This window comes from Amaranthus tricolor, chromosome 16, assembly GCF_026212465.1.
Source record: "Amaranthus tricolor cultivar Red isolate AtriRed21 chromosome 16, ASM2621246v1, whole genome shotgun sequence".
NCBI lineage: Eukaryota > Viridiplantae > Streptophyta > Magnoliopsida > Caryophyllales > Amaranthaceae > Amaranthus > Amaranthus tricolor.
The window spans coordinates 8437276-8455910 of record NC_080062.1 but is presented as its reverse complement, the minus strand read 5'-3'; the positions used below and the strand labels follow the sequence as shown (position 1 = coordinate 8455910).

Here is an 18635-nt window from a genome sequence, read left to right as displayed (position 1 = left end):
GGGGGTGTTTGGTATGAACTTTTTAATACTAAGTAAGAGATTCAATTACCATTACTCCACATATTTGTTTGGTATGATATTAGGTTAACCCAATCCCTTTCTTGAGGGTAATGGATACCCTTACTTTGTTACTATCCATTTATGTCAAGTAACAAATTCCCTTTTTATGATCAATTAAGTGTTTCCCTTAGATTTTCATACCAAACAACATATAACTACAACCCATACCCTTACCCTTACTCCTCTTTATCATTTTCCTTTCCATTACATTTTATATTCCCATACCAAACACCCCCTTAATCTCAATTTGAGACGGTCCCCGCCAAAGTTTTGGCACTACTTTCATTTCTTGTTCAACAATCTATGACATCTCAGATTCTACTCAAATAAATTGTTCCATTTTCTCGACGCTTTTCTGCTTCGACACTTCTCACTCTCAGAATCCAAAATCTCACTGGAGTTTACCTCATTCTTCGTCACTTTAATCAGATCCTTGGCATAATTTTTCTGCTAAACGTTGATTTTTCGATACCTTCTAGCCTTCTCCCGCCGTCGCCTTTGCCGTTGACGCCAAATCAATCTTCCGGGTAAGAATAGCCATTTTCAAAATTTTCTTATTAATTCTTTGCTAAACTAAAACTGATTGATAGGGTTAGAAATATAACAATGGAACTTTAATTTGATTGGGTTTACTGTATTTTAATCTGTGGGTTTTATTATAATTTATGTCTATCCTTTTTTCCCGTTGTTATGAATTGTGGGTTTTGTCATACTATTTTTGTTAATGTACTCGAATTCACCGATAGACTATTGAGCTTTGAAACTTATGAATTATTTATTTATAGGTGGCTAGTGTTTAAGATGTGCTTAAAATTTTTACTTTGATTAGTTTTTTGGAAGTATGACTGTACATTTTTTTTTTGGGTTTTTATATTTGTTTTTAGAATTTCTGTATTTGTTCATTGTTTGAGAAAAATGTGACTACGCAATGAGGGAGGGAAATACTGATCAGTTTAGAAATTTTAGTACCTAAATTTTTTTTTAAAGGACCTATAATTTTTTAGTTAGTGATCAGAAGTTCAATAAATTTAATAATCTAGAATTTTTAATTGCAGTAATTGGAATAAGCATATTGAGCAAGTTATTATTCTTCCTTTTGATCGTTTTAACAAATTCAGTATTTCTACAATTTCTACTTTCTTGTTGATCTTAAATAATTATTGTCAGGAAAATTTAATATTAAAACTTTTTACTAAAATTTTATTGACTGTAGAATTTTTGAACTGTAGTTGAATTGGATTCTCAAATCAGCAGTGTCTATTTTACTAAAATTTTATTAACACTTTGTTGATAGCAGTTTAGGAGGGAAATAAAGCAAGGGAAAGGAGGGGAAGGCAAAGGAAAGGGAGTAAATAATAGGGAAAGTATTTAGGAACTTAGATGCTTTTAGTGAAATTTCAAGCTACAACTGCTTAACATCTATCACTTAAGAACACATGTATAATCATTCAGATGTGTAATTTATCACATAAAAATACATGAGTCAAATATGTAATTTATGTCTCCATATAGATCATATTCTTTTTTAATATGGATTGTTAGATTGAAGTTCGAACATAATCATTCAAAGTATACTTTGTTTATTTAAGAGGGGAAGGAAGAGAGAGGAACATATGTAACATGTTTTTTTCATTTCACAATTGGAGAGATTAGTTTATTGACATAATTTTGGGATTTCATCCGGTCAAATTTATTTCATTCAAATCCCCCCTACAAAATTAGTATCCAAACAAAAGAAATTGTATCCCTTCAAATCACTTTCCTTCTTCTCTTCAATTCTCTCCAGTCAAACAAAGTGTAAATGATGAATTCTTGATTGTGATAAAAAATCTTATTGGGAAAAGAAGTGCTATTCTATCAATATGCTTGGCACTCATTTGGTATGTAAATTGTAGAATGGTAATGGTGATCGAATCACGACAATAGGTATCCATTGTTTTGGAAAATAAGAGTAAGTTATGAATAGGGTAGTAAAGATCCTATGAATGAGTAGTGAACTTAGTTTCTCACTAGAATAATCCTTGGGGTACAGTTCATACTTGAACTTAATTTCTTTCCATTTGTGTTCTACACCCTTCTCTTGCCCACATACTAGACTACTTTATGTTTTATTTTGAAGAATATAGGTAGATGACTGTAATTATGACCCATCCTTTTCATGATTGTAATTATCCTTGGGGTTATGTTGTAAATTGAGAAAAATGAATCATTTTGATCCAAATTTGGTTAAGCATTTTATGTGTAATGATATAGCATATTATTACAAAGATTATCAAAGTTTTACTAGGTTGTTAATGGAGGAGACAAGTCCCAACATAATCAAGATAGAGAATCAACTAATGATTTGAACACAACTTCGGGAATTTATTACAAGGATTTTCCATATCTTGTGTCTAGTGACGTGTAATTGTTGGTTACCCATGTAGCTAAGATTGATAGCTCTTTGGTTAGAATAGATTAAAACTACATATTGCTCACTAAATTTGGGTGCTTCTTATTTATGTGATACAACATAAAATGCTTGCAAGCATGGGTGTATGAGAAACCTCCTTGTTTTACTATAAGTTTACGCCTATGTATATCTGTACCCCCTTTAGCCTATCTAGGCTAGAGTCACTTTGGCATTGGAGCAGTGTTGTGTGTTTAATGATTTGTAAATACATATAAATTTCTAGAAACAAAAATAAACTTAAATTTGTACCATATTTTGTAATGGTCAGGAGTCGCTTTAGCTTTGGAGCAATATAATGGTATTGTCTTTTCAAAGACTTGTAACTAGGACTTAATTTCCTCATAAGAAACTTATAAAATTAACTATACCATATTTTTCTAATAAAATAAATCTGTGTACCCAAGTATCGCAAGCAATAAATAAGATGTTACCATTTAGACAGGATGTCTGGAATATGTCTAGAAATCATAGACCCAATGGCTTCTTTTTACCATTGATTATTCTTAGGAGTAATACCCGAAATCGCCAATGTTTCCAGAGGAACATTGGATAAGGAAGTTCCAAGTGGCTAAATTTCCAAAGACTAAAGTCAAGGGAAGACATGGCACTCTTTATCCTCACTTTAGTGTTCTTACTGTAGTCTGCATGAGGCATTTTTAGTGCGGATGAGAAAATTAGATTTTGTTTGAATTCTGAAATTTTGAATACGAACAGTTTGGAGCATAGATCTGATAGAGGTTGAAGTTTGATACTCTAGATAGGCAAATAATGGAATGAATTGTAATCGTATACTCCTTTTCTTAAGTATATGCAAAGTTGATAACCTTGTAATCATTTTGTTAGGAGAAAGTCCTATAGTATTACAATAACCTTACAATCCTTTTTGTAAGGTGCAAGTCCTATATTAATTAGTCATGGCAAATAGATTATACTCCCCTCGTTCCTTAAGTTGTTCCGTCAAGGAATGCTCATGAAAATTAAGAAAAATGGAATCTTTTATAGATGGTGGATACATCATTTTATTGAATAATAAATATAATGAAGAAAAATTATTTAATGGAGAAAAGTTGGAGCCGTAAGCATTAAAAATATTTAAATAAAGTTGGTGAAAAGAATATAAAGACCACAATTATTTAAAATATTACATAAATAAAGTTAGTGGAAAACATATAGGGACTATAAACAATATAAACATGTTAAAATGAAGTTGGTGGAAAACATGAGAGAACCATAAACATTAATAAAATATTAAAATGAGGATGAACAAGGTAGTTATGTCCAAAATTTGTAATATAAATAAAAATATTTTTTAGGAGAACAACAAACGAAACGGCCCAAAATGGTAAATGGGAACAACTTCAATGGACATAGGGTTTAGATAATAACAATAAAAGTGAAGACAAAGCCTTATACAAAGGGACATGTCAAAGATTTTTTTAGTAGAGGGATTCCATGTCCTTGCCTTGTTTCATATACATCAATATCAATCTATCACAACTTTCTAAGAACCTATTTTATAGCTTTAAAGTGCCTATGATTGGAAATAGCTTAGTAGGTTTCCCAAATACGTTATTTTAGTAACTGTAACTTTTGTTGAATATGACTTCCCCATTCTGTTTGGGTCTCAATTGCTAAGCTTCTTTGAGTTTGAACCTTGCTTGTACAGGTAGTCCGTCATTTGTTGCAACTGCAAGTTTCATCTCTCAATGGGGGACAGCCAATACTCCTTCTCTCTCACTACTTTCAGGTACTGCCTTGTATTTGTTCTATTATTTTTTTGTTGTTTCATTCATGCCATTCCAAAACCCACTTCTAAATTGGTGACAATAATTGTGATTGTTGTATTTATGTTAATTTTGCCCCCTAACCTAATGCTTTACCTTTAATGTTCTCTTATAGTCCTTCTGGTAAGCTGGTGCAAATCGAGCACGCTCTAACTGCTGTTGGATCTGGGCAGACTTCTCTTGGCATCAAGGGTAAGTTCCACATGTGCTCTTTGTATACTTGAGTTGACCATGGATATTTCTTTATTTGATCTTCTCCAATATTCTTTTTGATACAATTGTTCACTTTGCTGCACAATAATTGTGACATCGATGATTTATAGATGTACAAATTTAGAGTTTAGCATCCTCAATATTGATCTAAGTCAATGATTCTTACGCATTAGTTCAATTGAAATCCAATTATCCAAATATTAAAATCCTATCCCGATCTAGCCAAATTTCTAGATCAAATACACCAAGTATTGTAGGATTTATCCACTGGATGAGAGTTTGATTTCGAATCCAGCTGATGCATATCAATGTGATATACCCCCTCCCTTCCACATAAATTTCCTACAATTCTCATTTTTGTTTGTCCTAGTGGAATTGATGTATTTTCTATTTGGGAGATGAACACATACACTCTTACCTATTCTTATCCACAAATTTTATATCTCTCTTCTCTTGATTTGATCCTCACATTACTTGTTTTGTCTTTTTCTCTCACTGATCCACCCAAACCTTTATAAAGTAGCAATTGACATCTATAACAAACTTAAAGGGATAAGAAGAGTTTTGACTTGCAGAATTGATAATTTTCCACATTGTGAAGAACCTTTATCCTAATAAAGGCTAAATGCGACCAATATAGAAGATGGTAGTTTGATGTAGATTAGAAAATTCTTAGATAATACAGAGATAAATATCAAAGCATAGCACAACAATACCGAATGATTCTCTGATATGACACTCTTAATGTAATTGCAAACATAAACATATGTTTCTCTACTTTTATATGTCACGTTGGAACATGATTTCGGATTGGAGGATACAGCCCTAAATAAAACAAAAAAAAAAAATGATTCAAAAGCAATCTAAGAATATTTGTGTCATGTCAGAGGGTCTAACACGCATCTCGCGGAGTAAGTTGGAGTGTTGGTGTACCCCTGTATGATTATGTTTAATATAAGTTATGAAATCATATGAATTTTGGATCTGATTGGCTGGGCCCTTTTACATTCAAAAATTGTGTAAGTCTACTTTTGATGGCTAGTATGCTGTGTGATGGATGTGGCCAATTTCCGTAGTAAATCATCATGCATGGATGGTGTTTTTGATTAAAAATCATGATAGACTGGATTTTTTTTGCAATGGGAGTAGTTGATGAATCTGCTTAGTAATGCTCTTTATAGAATTATGTACGAAAAACTTGCCCTTAGTAATTTTCTTCGGACAGTTATGTTGATGTTAGCTTTTGTAAAATCCGTAGAACAATCACTGAATTATAGTTCTAGCTTCATTTTACGAGTTCATAAATCTCTTGTATATTAAGAACTTTGAAATTACATTCATTTGTTTGACCTTTGAACTGTACAAAACCGAAGAATTTACCTTCTTGTCTGGTGATTGCAGCTGCTAATGGTGTTGTTATTGCTACTGAAAAGAAACTTCCTTCAATCCTGGTGGATGAAGCATCTGTAAGTCGGTATTAACATATTGAAGTCTTTCTATTTGGTATGCTTTTTCGTTGAATAATATGTTGGCAAGTAAACCCTCTAAGTTTGTATCAGAAGACTTACGACTGACTTCTCTTTAAAAGGTGGAAATATGGACCTGTATCATTTAAGAATTGTATTTTAATAATATACTTGCGTAAGTCACGGTGCCAAGTTTCCCAAATTAGGTGTGTATGGAGCTTAACTTATGGGCTTTCTTATGGTGATAAGGATAATCAGTTTTCCCTGTCTGTTTTCGTCATAAACATATTTGTCTTAGCAGGTGATACTTTTCTTTTTCATGCTGGTTAATGATGTTTCAGGAGTTTAATTTATGAAGTGGGGTTCAATCCAAGTCTATTTTGGTAATCTTGGTGCTTAGCCGTTTGGTTTTTGAGTATTTATTTGAAAAGTAATTTTGCTTAAATGCTGATGCTTCTTTGCGCTATACATAACTGGTGTTTATGCTCCTAATTTCTATTGTATTTCTTTACTTCTGCTAGTACTGCAACAAAATTTTCAAAGCTAGTGCTACGAAATGACTGAACATATCATTTTTCTTCTATTTGAATTATTTCGATGTACTCATTTTATTTCAAGGCCAATGAAAGAATAGTGTAAAATTACGGTTCTGGTCACGAGTGCAAAACAGTCGTATTAAGTTAAAAAAGCTTTACATTACCGTTGTATTTGATGCGAGTGCATCTGTGAATGGAAGTCATGAGGTTTAGGTGGTTGAGATAATCTTATTTAGTTCAAATTGGTCTTCGCGGTTAGGGGGGGTTACTTTTGCTTGCTGTTAGTTGTGTGTAGTTCTTGATATTCGTTTTGTATTATTAGTTTGATAAGTTATGCAAGGATCAAGCGCAAATGATAATGGTGAGGAGAGATGAAATGATGGCACTCTTGAAGAATCATTCATATGAGTGAGGGCTCAAATTTTCTTTTAGGCTTCAGTCCCCCATTTCTAGATGATCAGAGTGCTAATACATCAAAGATGGGAATAAAAAAGAATGCAAATCGCAAAGAGTAACATGGATGGATGTGTGGACAAATGTTCTCTTTGGCACTACAAGTTTGATGCTTTGCTCTTTCATGATGATATTGATGTTAAAGGTTATGGAAAAGTTATTGCAATGAGGAAGTTTTTTATTTTGTTTTTTATTTTTGTTTGAAAGTAGTGTAGTCTTGTAAAACAACATTATTTTATTATGGTATTTTTATGTGATGCACTTTTATAGTATTTATTGTTTTATTTTGTTGATCAGTCACATATTTATTTCTTTGGCTTCAGGTTCAAAAAATTCAAATTTTGACACCTAACATTGGAGTTGTTTACAGGTTGGCTTCATCTGCTTTTCTTAAAAGGGATTTCCAATTGTTTGGTTTCACTTTGAAAATGTTCAGGGATATAAAACCTGTCTTCTCCTGGTTTTAGGTCTTTTTTTTTTTTTTTTTTTTTTTTTTTTTTTTTTTTTTCCGCGTGTTATATATAATCTTTGTAGCTCATGCTATGTTAAATTGACTAATCAAACAATCTTGCTAGTATTGTTGCATTTAAAATGGTTAGACATGCAGTTTCTTTGTTAATAACCATCATTGCAAAACTCTAATAAATTTTGTAATAAAGATATGATATATGTGACTGAGTTTCAACTTGTAATCTTCGAATGATATCTGTAATCATGGTAAATTCTTGAGTGTTCCATCTTGTCATAGATCTATGGTGGATGCATTGTCTAATTTAAATTGTAAACTTCATTTTTTTTTTTATCGTTTCTTTGGTTCATTCTGTAGTGGCATGGGTCCTGATTCTCGTGTTCTAGTCCGTAAAAGTAGGAAGCAGGCAGAACAGTATTATAAACTCTATAAGGTACTTTCTTCAACTTTTTTGCTAATGTTTTCTCTTACCTATGGAACTCCAATTTTAGGTCAAGATTTATCTACTAATCTTTTGGCAGTCCTTTAAATGTGTGACTGGGATTCTATGTGCTAGTAGTTCCCCTTTTCAATTTTTTTTCCTTATTATTGCGTTTTAGAAGAATTTCTTCACGATCTCTTTTATATCATATTTTCACATCTTTTTTATGTGCTCATGATATTATCTTCCTCTATTTGTATTTTGTTTTATCGATGTTTGAGTTCCTACTTCTATTCTCTAACTAATTACTTTGTAGTGTTTGAAAGAGAATTGCGATCTCGAGTCTCAACTGATTTATTTTTTTGTAATGTGTCTGTTCAAATATTGCTACCAATTTCTGAGTAATATATGCCTAGTATTTCAGGGTTCATTGGGGATGCCCTTGTTGATTATTTTTATATATTCAATCAGACCCTACTTATCTGCAAACTTTGTCTTAGGAACAAATCCCTGTTACACAACTTGTCCGGGAAACTGCTGCTGTCATGCAAGAATTCACACAATCAGGGTAAGATTAACTCTTAAGTTCACTTTGTCATTCATATAAATCATCATTAGAAAACATAGATGTTTACATCAATGATTAGAGTTTTGGTGTTGTCATTTTTGAATCATAACACGACTACACGAGTCATAAGTTTGGTTACTATTTTTGATGTCATGCATTTTTTTTTGTTTATGTTATATAATACATACCTGTGTCTGATCTGCTTGTCTGTGTTTGGCTTAATGTAAATCTTATCATCTTAAAGCCTTTAAATGTAAGCTGTGGTTGGGACCTTGGGGGTTTCAGCAAAGTATAGAAGATGCTGATTTACCCTTTGTGACAATATCTGTAGCCAACATATGATTGGCTTTCCTATCAACCTTCTTCCTAATGTTATCTCCCTTTTCAACTTAAGTGACATTCTTTCCTTTTGAAAGCCGCTTTATATATTTGTTTGATGTTTTTCTTTCTAGTGCTTAACATGCGGCAAGATTTTTCTAATGTGTTTCAGAGTGCATGAAGGATTTTATTTTCAAGTATCTATTTATTTATACTTAAATCTATTTTTAGAATTTTCATATAGCTCTTGGTTTCGGATTGTGATGTACTATAGTAAAAAGATTCATTATATCATGTGTATTTCTTATTTATATGAAGATGCACATGATGTTTGCTACCAATGGTCCATCGTAAACAACCTCTTTGTTAGTGTTATCACTAACAAGGGTAAGGTTGCGTACATCTGATGTCCAAACCCCACTCTAGGTGGGAGCCAATTAATGGCACTGGGGGTAATGGAATGTAGTTGTTTAGAATTTTAATATTGAATGTTTTGTTATTGGCTTCCTCCTGCATCGTCTTTCTAAAAGTTCTCATCCCTTGAATTTTGATTCAGGGTTACATTTATATATATTGAGATTACAACTTGGTGATTACTTTGAGTATTTGAATCTGTTTTCTGCTTTAATTACTTCTAGTCTATTAACATGATTTTCTAATGCACTCTTTATAAAAATGTGTGCAGTGGTGTAAGGCCTTTTGGGGTATCTCTTTTGATTGCTGGATTTGATGAAAGTGGTCCACAATTGTACCAGGTACTTCATTAGTTAATTTCAAAGATGGTTATGCTTCTAGATTGATTTTGTATGTACATCTAAAATGCAAGTCCTATACCTTTTTGTCTAGTGCAAATTAGCAATTGAATCACTATTGTCATTTTACATTAAATTTTACTAGAAATAATATTGTCCCTGGAAAATGGGGGTTTAGGGTTTCCTTATAACGTTGAGACTTTTTTTTGAAAAGATATCCTTGGGACTTGGGATTAAGGTTTTTGCATTGTATTGAGCAATACATTTTTATCATTAGAGTAGTATCATTTGGATATTAAAGGGATTAGATGTAATTATCTCTTGATTTGACCTGCTCAATTTTTTTTGTCTTGTTCTGTTAGGATGATGATGATGAAAAAAAATTTCTTTGATTTCTATTTATGTTGGACCTCGATCTTGCACTGCATATATGCATATTTGGTTCTCCTGTGCATTTTTTTGTGGGATTAAAATGTAATCACAGCATCTCCACAACACTTAACGAATTCTGGTTTAATTTAGCCGGGAATAACCATGTGAATAAAAGTTGGATGTAATACAAAAGTGATTGTGTGTAATATAAAAGGGCCTAAATTGCTTTAGTTAAAAGTTATGGAATTGATTTGAACTTTTGTTTGGGAAAACTACAAGGTTCCTTCTATGTCGAGAAAATTTCGTGATGAGCTGAATTTTGTGTATCTTTGTAAAAAGGTGATCATCAAGAGTTTCAAGTGTGGATTTATGAAAACAATGATATTATTTGCTAGAGTAATGCGTTAAGTGGTTTCTTTTTTAAATGTCTTTATTATGAAATTTTCCTTTTTTTGGTCGGATTTGCACATTCGTTTGTTGAAGTCTTTTGTTATTGCTCTTTTAGATCTTGATATTCTTTATTGATCTTAATAGCATAACATATTTTTTTCAGGTGGATCCCTCTGGTTCATATTTCTCTTGGAAGGCTTCAGCAATGGGAAAGAACGTCTCCAATGCTAAGACTTTTCTCGAGAAAAGGTAATGTAATTCTGGCTCTGTTGACTAATTAACATCTTGTATATTGTTTTTACTTTTCTAATCGTCGAGTTAAGACTACTAAACTTTATTTACCTAGTGTGTCGAGAAACCGTTTCTCTTGTTATGTTCACTTTGAGGATTAGAAATGAAATTTCTCCACCTTGTATGTTCTATTGAGGCTCGATCAATAAGACTTTGCTGATTTTCCTGATTTTTTTATGGCTTGTGTAGTTGTGTTTGTTTCTGAAATAAAGATTATATACTTACTATTTTTTTATATTGGGGTATGCTTACTTTGCAAAAAAGCGATCAACCCTAAAGGAAGGCTTACAAACCCTAGGCAAACCTTGATTCTTGTTTTTTGGCCCAACTTGAAAGACATTGTTATCTAGTATTTATTGTGATATGTCTACCAAGTACCTATTGGTGAAATTCATCTTAATCTGCTTTTTAAAAGAACGTTTCATGATTTTTAGCATACTGCAGATAGCCTAAATTAAGGTGTTCAAGTCCATACATGACATCATTGTTGAGCTATTATATCTTTGACATTAGTGCTTATTGCGGAGTTCTAATGAAAATTACTTCTACAGAAAATTCCAACTCTATTTGAAAATAAAAAGTTTCGAAAATTAAATCTTTTAAAGCACCATATTTTAAAGTTGGATTCTTGTTAGTTATACTTCAAGATGGTTTCTCAGGACCTTGCAAGGCCCTAGTGGATCTAACATTCTAGAAAACTAGTTGCTGCAGTTTTTTAGTTTTTAGTTTACTTTTCTATAACTAGTACCTTATGTTGTCCTTGTTATATTTTTTTGGATCCCCCCATTGTGACATTTGGATATGATAAAAAAATTGTAAAATGCAGATGCTTAAAATTTTCTTTATGGATGTAGGTACACGGATGATATGGAACTTGACGATGCTGTTCATACAGCTATATTGACGCTGAAGGAAGGGTAAGAAATCCTTGAGATCTTTGTACTCATTACCCTGCTGTCTGTTCAATTTCATGAATATAATTGGTCGAAATATGAAATTGTGGACAAGATTGACCACTTTCCTACACTTAGCTAAATGATATAATTTTAGGGTGTGGGTTGAGTAGTAATAGAGGGAAAAGACAGTAAGATGAAGGCTGTTGCTTTTTCTAGTGTTCTTTACCAGTAAGATTTTGGTTTCTTTCATCGTTGAGTTATAGATTAACATTCTTAAGCTATCTTAGTGGCATGTCAAATTATGAAAATGGGTTGCTGAAATAGAATTGAATTTTGCTGTTAACTTGTAATAAAACTTACAGTGGAATGTTCTACTCTGGACCATATGAATCTAAAATTTCAAATAGAAGGATCGAGTTGAATGATTCACTTACCCTACTTTGTTTGAGCTATTACCTATCAATTGTCAATAGTTGCAGCTGTTGGTTCTTTAGTTTAATTAAATCCAAACTATACTCAGTTTCAATTTTCTGTCCATATTATAAAGCACTGAAGTCACATACTCTAATCTTGCCAGTGCTACTCTCCGTTTAGTTAACTGCTTGATGCTTGTCTTTCTTGAGACTCAAACTATGTTGCCTGTGTTAATGTTCCGGCTTATACCACTAGCTTTCTTGAACAATCAGTACAGGTAGCTATATGTACCTGCTTGTATAACGAAGCTAACAATTCTAGGTTTAGAGGCTCAAAGGTCCAATTTATTCTTATATGGTATTCCCTTCATTATCAATTCCTGAAGTGTAGGTTATAAGCTAATCTTGTCGGTTCACTAATGGGTGTCTCATTACATATTTCGTAGGGAGAGCTTTTCCCACCTAATGTGGTGAGGAGGGTCTCTTTCTTCCTCCTGGCCATAGTCCTCTCCTTCTCAGACTTGTCCCCCTCTCCCACACCACTCTGTTATGTAGCTGTGTCCCAATCCGTGATTGAAGTACAAGTAGATTTGGCTTATGCAATAAAGAAATCTAAATGTCTTCTTTAATTTCTTCTGATATTAAATGCAGTTTTGAAGGCCAAATATCAGGGAAAAATATTGAGATAGGAATCATTGGTACGGACAGAAAGTTCAGGTGCGCACATTTTTTGAGTTTTCCTTGTCTTTTTCCTTCCATGTCTTAAATGAATCATTAGTTCTAATTTTTACTTCAATAACTAAAATTCTCTCCAACTTCTTTCTTAAGCTTGCTGATTTTTGTTCTCTTTCCTGAGGCATTAGTGTTGTATGTATTATGTATTTCTGTATATCCTTGATTTACCTTTCCCTATTCCCTTTCCTAGTGAGAAATTCCTTAACATACAAATGAATTTCCTGTCACAAGGAAACGAAACTTGGAATAGTTGTGAAATTTAATGTATTATTTTTGCTAGGAAAATTCGCATCACGTAATTTATGATCTTGCTTTTTCTTCTTGAAACATTGTTTTTCTTCATAAAAATTATTTCCATCCATTATCACTTTGGGGAGTAATATTAGGTGGTAAGGGAAAATTATAAAGAAAAAGAGAAGAGCTTTATTACAATGAAAATAATACAGCACATTTCATGAAAATTAAAACTAGATTTCATTCCTATTACCACCATTTGTGATTAATTACCAAATGGAACTTTAGTTATTAAGAAAATTTTATAGAAATTTTTAAAGAAATTTCTCCTAATTATTTTCAAAAGAGGTTTGTGTTTTGTATTGAATTGGATAGCCCTTTTTAACACCTCATCCACTCCAATTTTCAGTCTTTCTCAGTGAGTCCATAATGTGTGTGATCGAGCCTATATTTTACGCCATCTTCGTTCTAATTTTATGTCTTATCTTTTAAAGGGAGGCCGGGGATGAATGATTTCGATGATTAGGGAAGGGTGAATGGTAGAAAATGCAACAGAGTTACTATGGACTATACATCCCACCTTCCAGCTAATCATCCTGATCATCACAAATCTTCTATGCATGCCTTTTTGTGATGCCATTTATTTTGGTTCTGAGAATGTTTTGATTGAACAGCACCTAAATTCCAAATCTTTCATGACTTGGTATTTCCTGTTTGATGGGTTTGCTTGTTTTTTTGACCTAATCACTTTCGTCGTTCATATTTTTTGTGCTATTCATTATGTGAAATACGAGTGGGTCTGTTGGTTTAGCCTTTTGTCTTGAACGAATTCGGTTTGTATGTCGTCATATCTGGTGTTTATGACGTATATGCAGAACCTTGTTCTTTAAGTCTTTGATAATCGCGTTTACTTCACTTGCAGAGTTCTAACACCAACGGAAATTGACGACTACCTGGCTGAAGTTGAATAAATCGCATTTCAAGTATAATCTGCTGTATTTTCCGAGTTCCTGGCACAATGCTGATTTACGTAGATTGGTTCTGATCCTCCTAGTGGCTGCTACTCTGACTGGTAGCAGAATCCAGAATCAAAATTAAGCTTGTAGTGACATTAAATTAGAGACGAACTATGTGGACGTTAAATTAGCAGTTCATCACCCTTTTATAAAAGTAGACTATTTGTAATTTTAATCACTAACAGCAACGAAATTATTTTGTTTCTAAATCATCGTCACAACCCTAATATTGTTTGTAGTGCCATATTTACCGAATACCAAATAAAAGTTGTAATTGCGATGGTAAAAAGCAGCAAACAAGCGTTTGTTGCCATTTTATCGGAGACGATCTCGTGACGGACCAGTGACGATAAAACTTTTTGTACTTTTACCTTATCTGAATTACATCTGACCTATTATTAAGGCAATAATTTGATTTTAACTTTATAGATATCCTATATCACTCGATTTAAAGTGACTCGAGACCCTAACCGAATTTAATCGATATCAATATGACCTAATATCATCATCACCCGCAAATGACATGACTTAATATAACATAACTCACACTTGTCCGAACTTGATATCAAATAAATTCGCAACTGAACTAAATTAGTCTAATATGACCCATCAATAAATGAACCTGACCTAAAATTAACTAATTGCACCATTTTTTCATACCTCGTTATGAGAAAATTTGAAATAAATGAGATTATTTATCTACTTAATTCCAAATATAAGATTCGGGAAAACTTATGTCCCAAAATAAGCTTCCGTACGTCCAAGCCTAGCCTCGGGTAAGTCGCTGTTACTAACAGCGAATAAGGGGAAATAAAAAAAAAATTAAAAAGTTGAAAGTCGCTGTTACTAACAGCGACTATCAGGTTTTTATTTTATTTTATTTTTATTTAAAAACTAAAATAGCCGTTGTTAATTAGAAAAATAGCCGTTAGGAATGTGAAAATAGCCGTTGTAATGTTGTTGTATAAATAGGTCCATCATTTCTCATACTTCATTTTATCCATTCTACATCATTCTTCTTCTTTTCAATCAATTGTTAAAGTTAATATAAGGTATTTTGTTAGTTTTATTATTATAAATGTAAATATTATTTTTGAAAGTTCACTTACGTTACTATATTATATGTATTATGTAGATGTCAAAGGAGCATTGTATTGAAGAGCTTTGTGATTGTGGTTATGAAGTTGAGATTAATACTGATTGGAGCGACTTCGATCCAGGGCGTGAATTTGTTGCTTGCCCTTTCTACTTGGCTGACGGATTAGGATGCACATACTTTCCCTGGATTGCTCCGGAGGGTACAAAATGGCAGAGAGACTTAATAATACGGCTTGAGAAGGAAAAACAAGAGCTTAAAGATGAGGTATTTAATCTAAAGAGACAAATGGATGATATGGCACATAGGAAAGAAGAGACTGAAAGAATTATGAGAAAGTTAAATAAGCCTTTACGGACGCTAGTTTAACTTAATGCATGAAGTATGTAATTGGATTTGGATTTGTTGAACTTGCTTGAAATTGTGTTGAATGTTGGATAGCAACATCCTTATTTGAATATGATTGTATGTTTGTTTTTGATTAAATTCATGCTGCATTGTTCGCGGAATGATTCATCGCCCAAAAGTCTGAGTAGTTAACATCAATTCACTCATAATAAACGTGTGATACTACGGTAAAAATATATACATCTACATATATGTTACAATTTACACACAAAAAACCAACAGTTACAAATGAGTATGTACAAATGTTCAATAATTACAAAACTATTGTAATGCTAATCCTCCTCTTGTACCATGTCTAATTCTGACGGTTTACGACGCCTCCTACGATAGTAAGATGCAGTCGCATGACGCTGGGGTAGGGGAGGGGATTGATAGTGTGATGATGTGGCACCCTGTGAGGACCCGACACCGTAGTCCGGGCACGTTAAGTCAACCTCCTCAAGATGAACGTCGGGGTGATGAGGAGATGACTCGTACTCGTATGTAGTGGTGTGGGGCGCAGTCACTTCCGGAATGAAGTGTTGAAACTGCGTGCCTAGGAGTATGCCTTGGGAAATCTTCCGTACGGGCTCCTCTTGGGAGGAGCCGATGACTGATGCAATGCTCTGTGCCTGCAGTAAGACTTAATTATTAATGAAATGCTTAAAGTGTAAGTTGTATGGATAATAATCAATGTTGAAGAATACTTACAAAGTGTGTCATCGTCGGTGCTGCGGGATTGTACTGGGATGCCGCCAAGATACCTCGTGGTGTCATCCATCGACGAGTAATGGAGAGGAACCACGGCATGTAATCCGCCGTAGTAGGTGCGCCTGCAGCGTCGATCGGCGCACCTTGGGCAAGCAGCTCTAGCCTGTGCTCCCAACGAGCGACATGGCGCCAGTTGACCTCTAGCCAGTTCTTGGGTTCCCGACCCTTGCGAGAGTGGTGGAGCTCCGCTTCTGTGTCACATGGAGGCGGGATGCCCTGTACCATCCCAAATTGGCGCAGTACGCGCTCAGGGAGATGCACTTCGACTATGTCGAAGCAGATCAGAGGTACAGATGCTCTCCACGCCCCTGACAATATGCCCGAGTGCTGAGGCAATGCAGCGTATGCCTCAGTGGGGTAAGGGTCCCATAGAAACTAAACGTGAAAATTCGATTAATAAATTACTCAATGTGATACTTATAAAACAAGTTGTGGTGAAGTTGTTACCTGGTCAGCACGTAATAGATCGAGTTGATCGCGGTAGAACCCCACGCCCGATCCAGTGTGGGTCCTTGTTCGTCTTTCAAAGGACCACCGCGATCCATATGGCACATGCGGGGGAGGAAGCAGTGGTGGCGCAAATGCACCACGACCCACACTCCTCATCGGTTGACCAATGAGAACATGCTCCCATGCCCAAAACACGCGTTGGAAAGTTCTAATACTAGGACGGACATACATACCGACATCATTATCTTCCTTAAAGAACCACTCAACTACGGTGCCGGGGTTTGAAATTTGCAGTGCCTTCAGGAAGCGTGGAAGAAGAGGATAAGAATCTTCCCACGTACCATAGATGGAGAGAAGGGCTTGCTGTTTAGCACACCATGCCCGATTATAGGTCACTTCGACACCGAATTGGTCTTTCACCATTTGACGGACAACTGAAACCTTAATTGATGGGTCTTGAGCAACACAATTTCTAATACGATTGTTAATCACGGAAGATGTCAAATGAATGTGCCCAGTTGACACGTTTTCAGTACTTAAAACACAACCCCCATGCTTCCCTTTATAAGTAATAATCTCCTATGACGGTGAATAGGAGCTCTTCCTAGCCCTAAGCCTCCAACCATACCCTCTCTTACACTTCAACGTGAGCACGGTTTGATTTGAAGTCTCAGTTCGGTACTCAACGTTCCTACGAATATGATACAATCTAACAGCGTCCAACAAGGCATCCTTGTTGTCAAACATCATACCCTTTTGAAACTCTCCTTCGTCGATGTAGGTTGTATCACAATCCCAAGACCTCCAAGAGTTGTCCTCAAAGTGTTCATCTAGAGGGGGAACCAGTGCATAGGGTGTAGGAGCAACGATTGTTGGAATGTTTCCTAAGGTCATGTCATTAGCTAGAGCCTCCTCGTCAACACCCACATCGTCCTCAAAAGGAGCTTCAACGAATTCATTACTCTTACTATTAACATCATCCCAAGGCTCATTTGTATCTTGTAAGTTAAAAGTAACATCATTTGAGACTTGAAATTGAACTTGATTGGGTTCATTACAAGGATAAGAGGAAGATGGAATAAAGGGATTTTCGGTTTCTTGGGTAGGGAAGGGCGTATGAGAAGGGGCAGAAGAAGTTATATTCATAAATGCATTTGTTTCCACAACGTTCACATCTTCGTTCCCTAGGGGTACCTCTTCTACATATAACTCTAAAGAAGGACTAGGGGTAGACCTTGAATACTCCCACATTGCATCTATAGCCTCCTCATCCTCAACCGGAAAAGCTAACAAATCTCCACTCAGATTGTATTTAAAACTTAAATTAACAGTACTTCTTATAGTGTCAATGCCAATCCTAGAGCATATAAAATGTTTAAATTCATTCAAATCCATGTATGAGTTGCATGCAAACAGTTTACGTTTTCCCCCAACATACTTAACATTGTTACTAGTTGATCGAATTGAACCATTCCAAAAGCATACAACAGTCACACGAAATAAAGCCATTTCTACAACAACACATAAAAAATCAACATCACCATCAAGTTCATAAATATATGACCACTATACATTTTACATTAAACAACAAACTCTGGAACAAACTTTTAAAAATGAGGATCAATGTAAATAACAACTACATTTGACATAATCGTAGAGCTCAAGTGTAAATGCCCACTATACATGACATACAGTTTAAAATCACCACCAAATGAAAAAATTTATAATAAAAACGAACCTCAATTAGCTGTAGATCAAGAAGAATTACTTAATTGCAAGCTTGTCAACCTACATTAATGTGAAAATTGATTAAAACACAACAAACCCTAATTTTTCGAATATTGAAAAAAAACACAAAAAAAATTACCTTAGGTCGATCTAGGAAGACTACAACACTAATTACTGGTACAAACTTGAAATTTGATGACTTTAGTTGAAGGATTGAAGTTTCTTACAAGGTTGGAATGAAGAAGGAGAAATCGTAGGAATTGCAAATGAAAAAAAAAAACGCGAAATGAACTGAGGAAGAAGATGTCTGGAAAATTAAAAACCTGATAGTCGCTGTTAGTAACAGCGACTTTCAACTTTTTAA

General features: G+C 34.2%; 1 protein-coding gene across 1 annotated transcript; it reads left to right on the top strand.

Moving 5' to 3' along the window:
- The first annotated feature begins 268 nt into the window (after positions 1 to 268).
- Positions 269 to 14422, top strand: LOC130802842 (proteasome subunit alpha type-2-B-like). The gene is made up of 12 exons (XM_057666935.1): positions 269 to 587; positions 4179 to 4259; positions 4412 to 4488; positions 5911 to 5975; positions 7288 to 7334; positions 7791 to 7866; positions 8355 to 8422; positions 9426 to 9495; positions 10418 to 10503; positions 11400 to 11462; positions 12506 to 12571; positions 13746 to 14422. Exons 2-12 carry the CDS (start codon positions 4219 to 4221, stop codon positions 13792 to 13794), a joined length of 708 nt encoding a protein of 235 aa, XP_057522918.1. The 5' UTR covers positions 269 to 587; positions 4179 to 4218; the 3' UTR covers positions 13795 to 14422.
- Positions 14423 to 18635: the final 4213 nt, after the last annotated feature.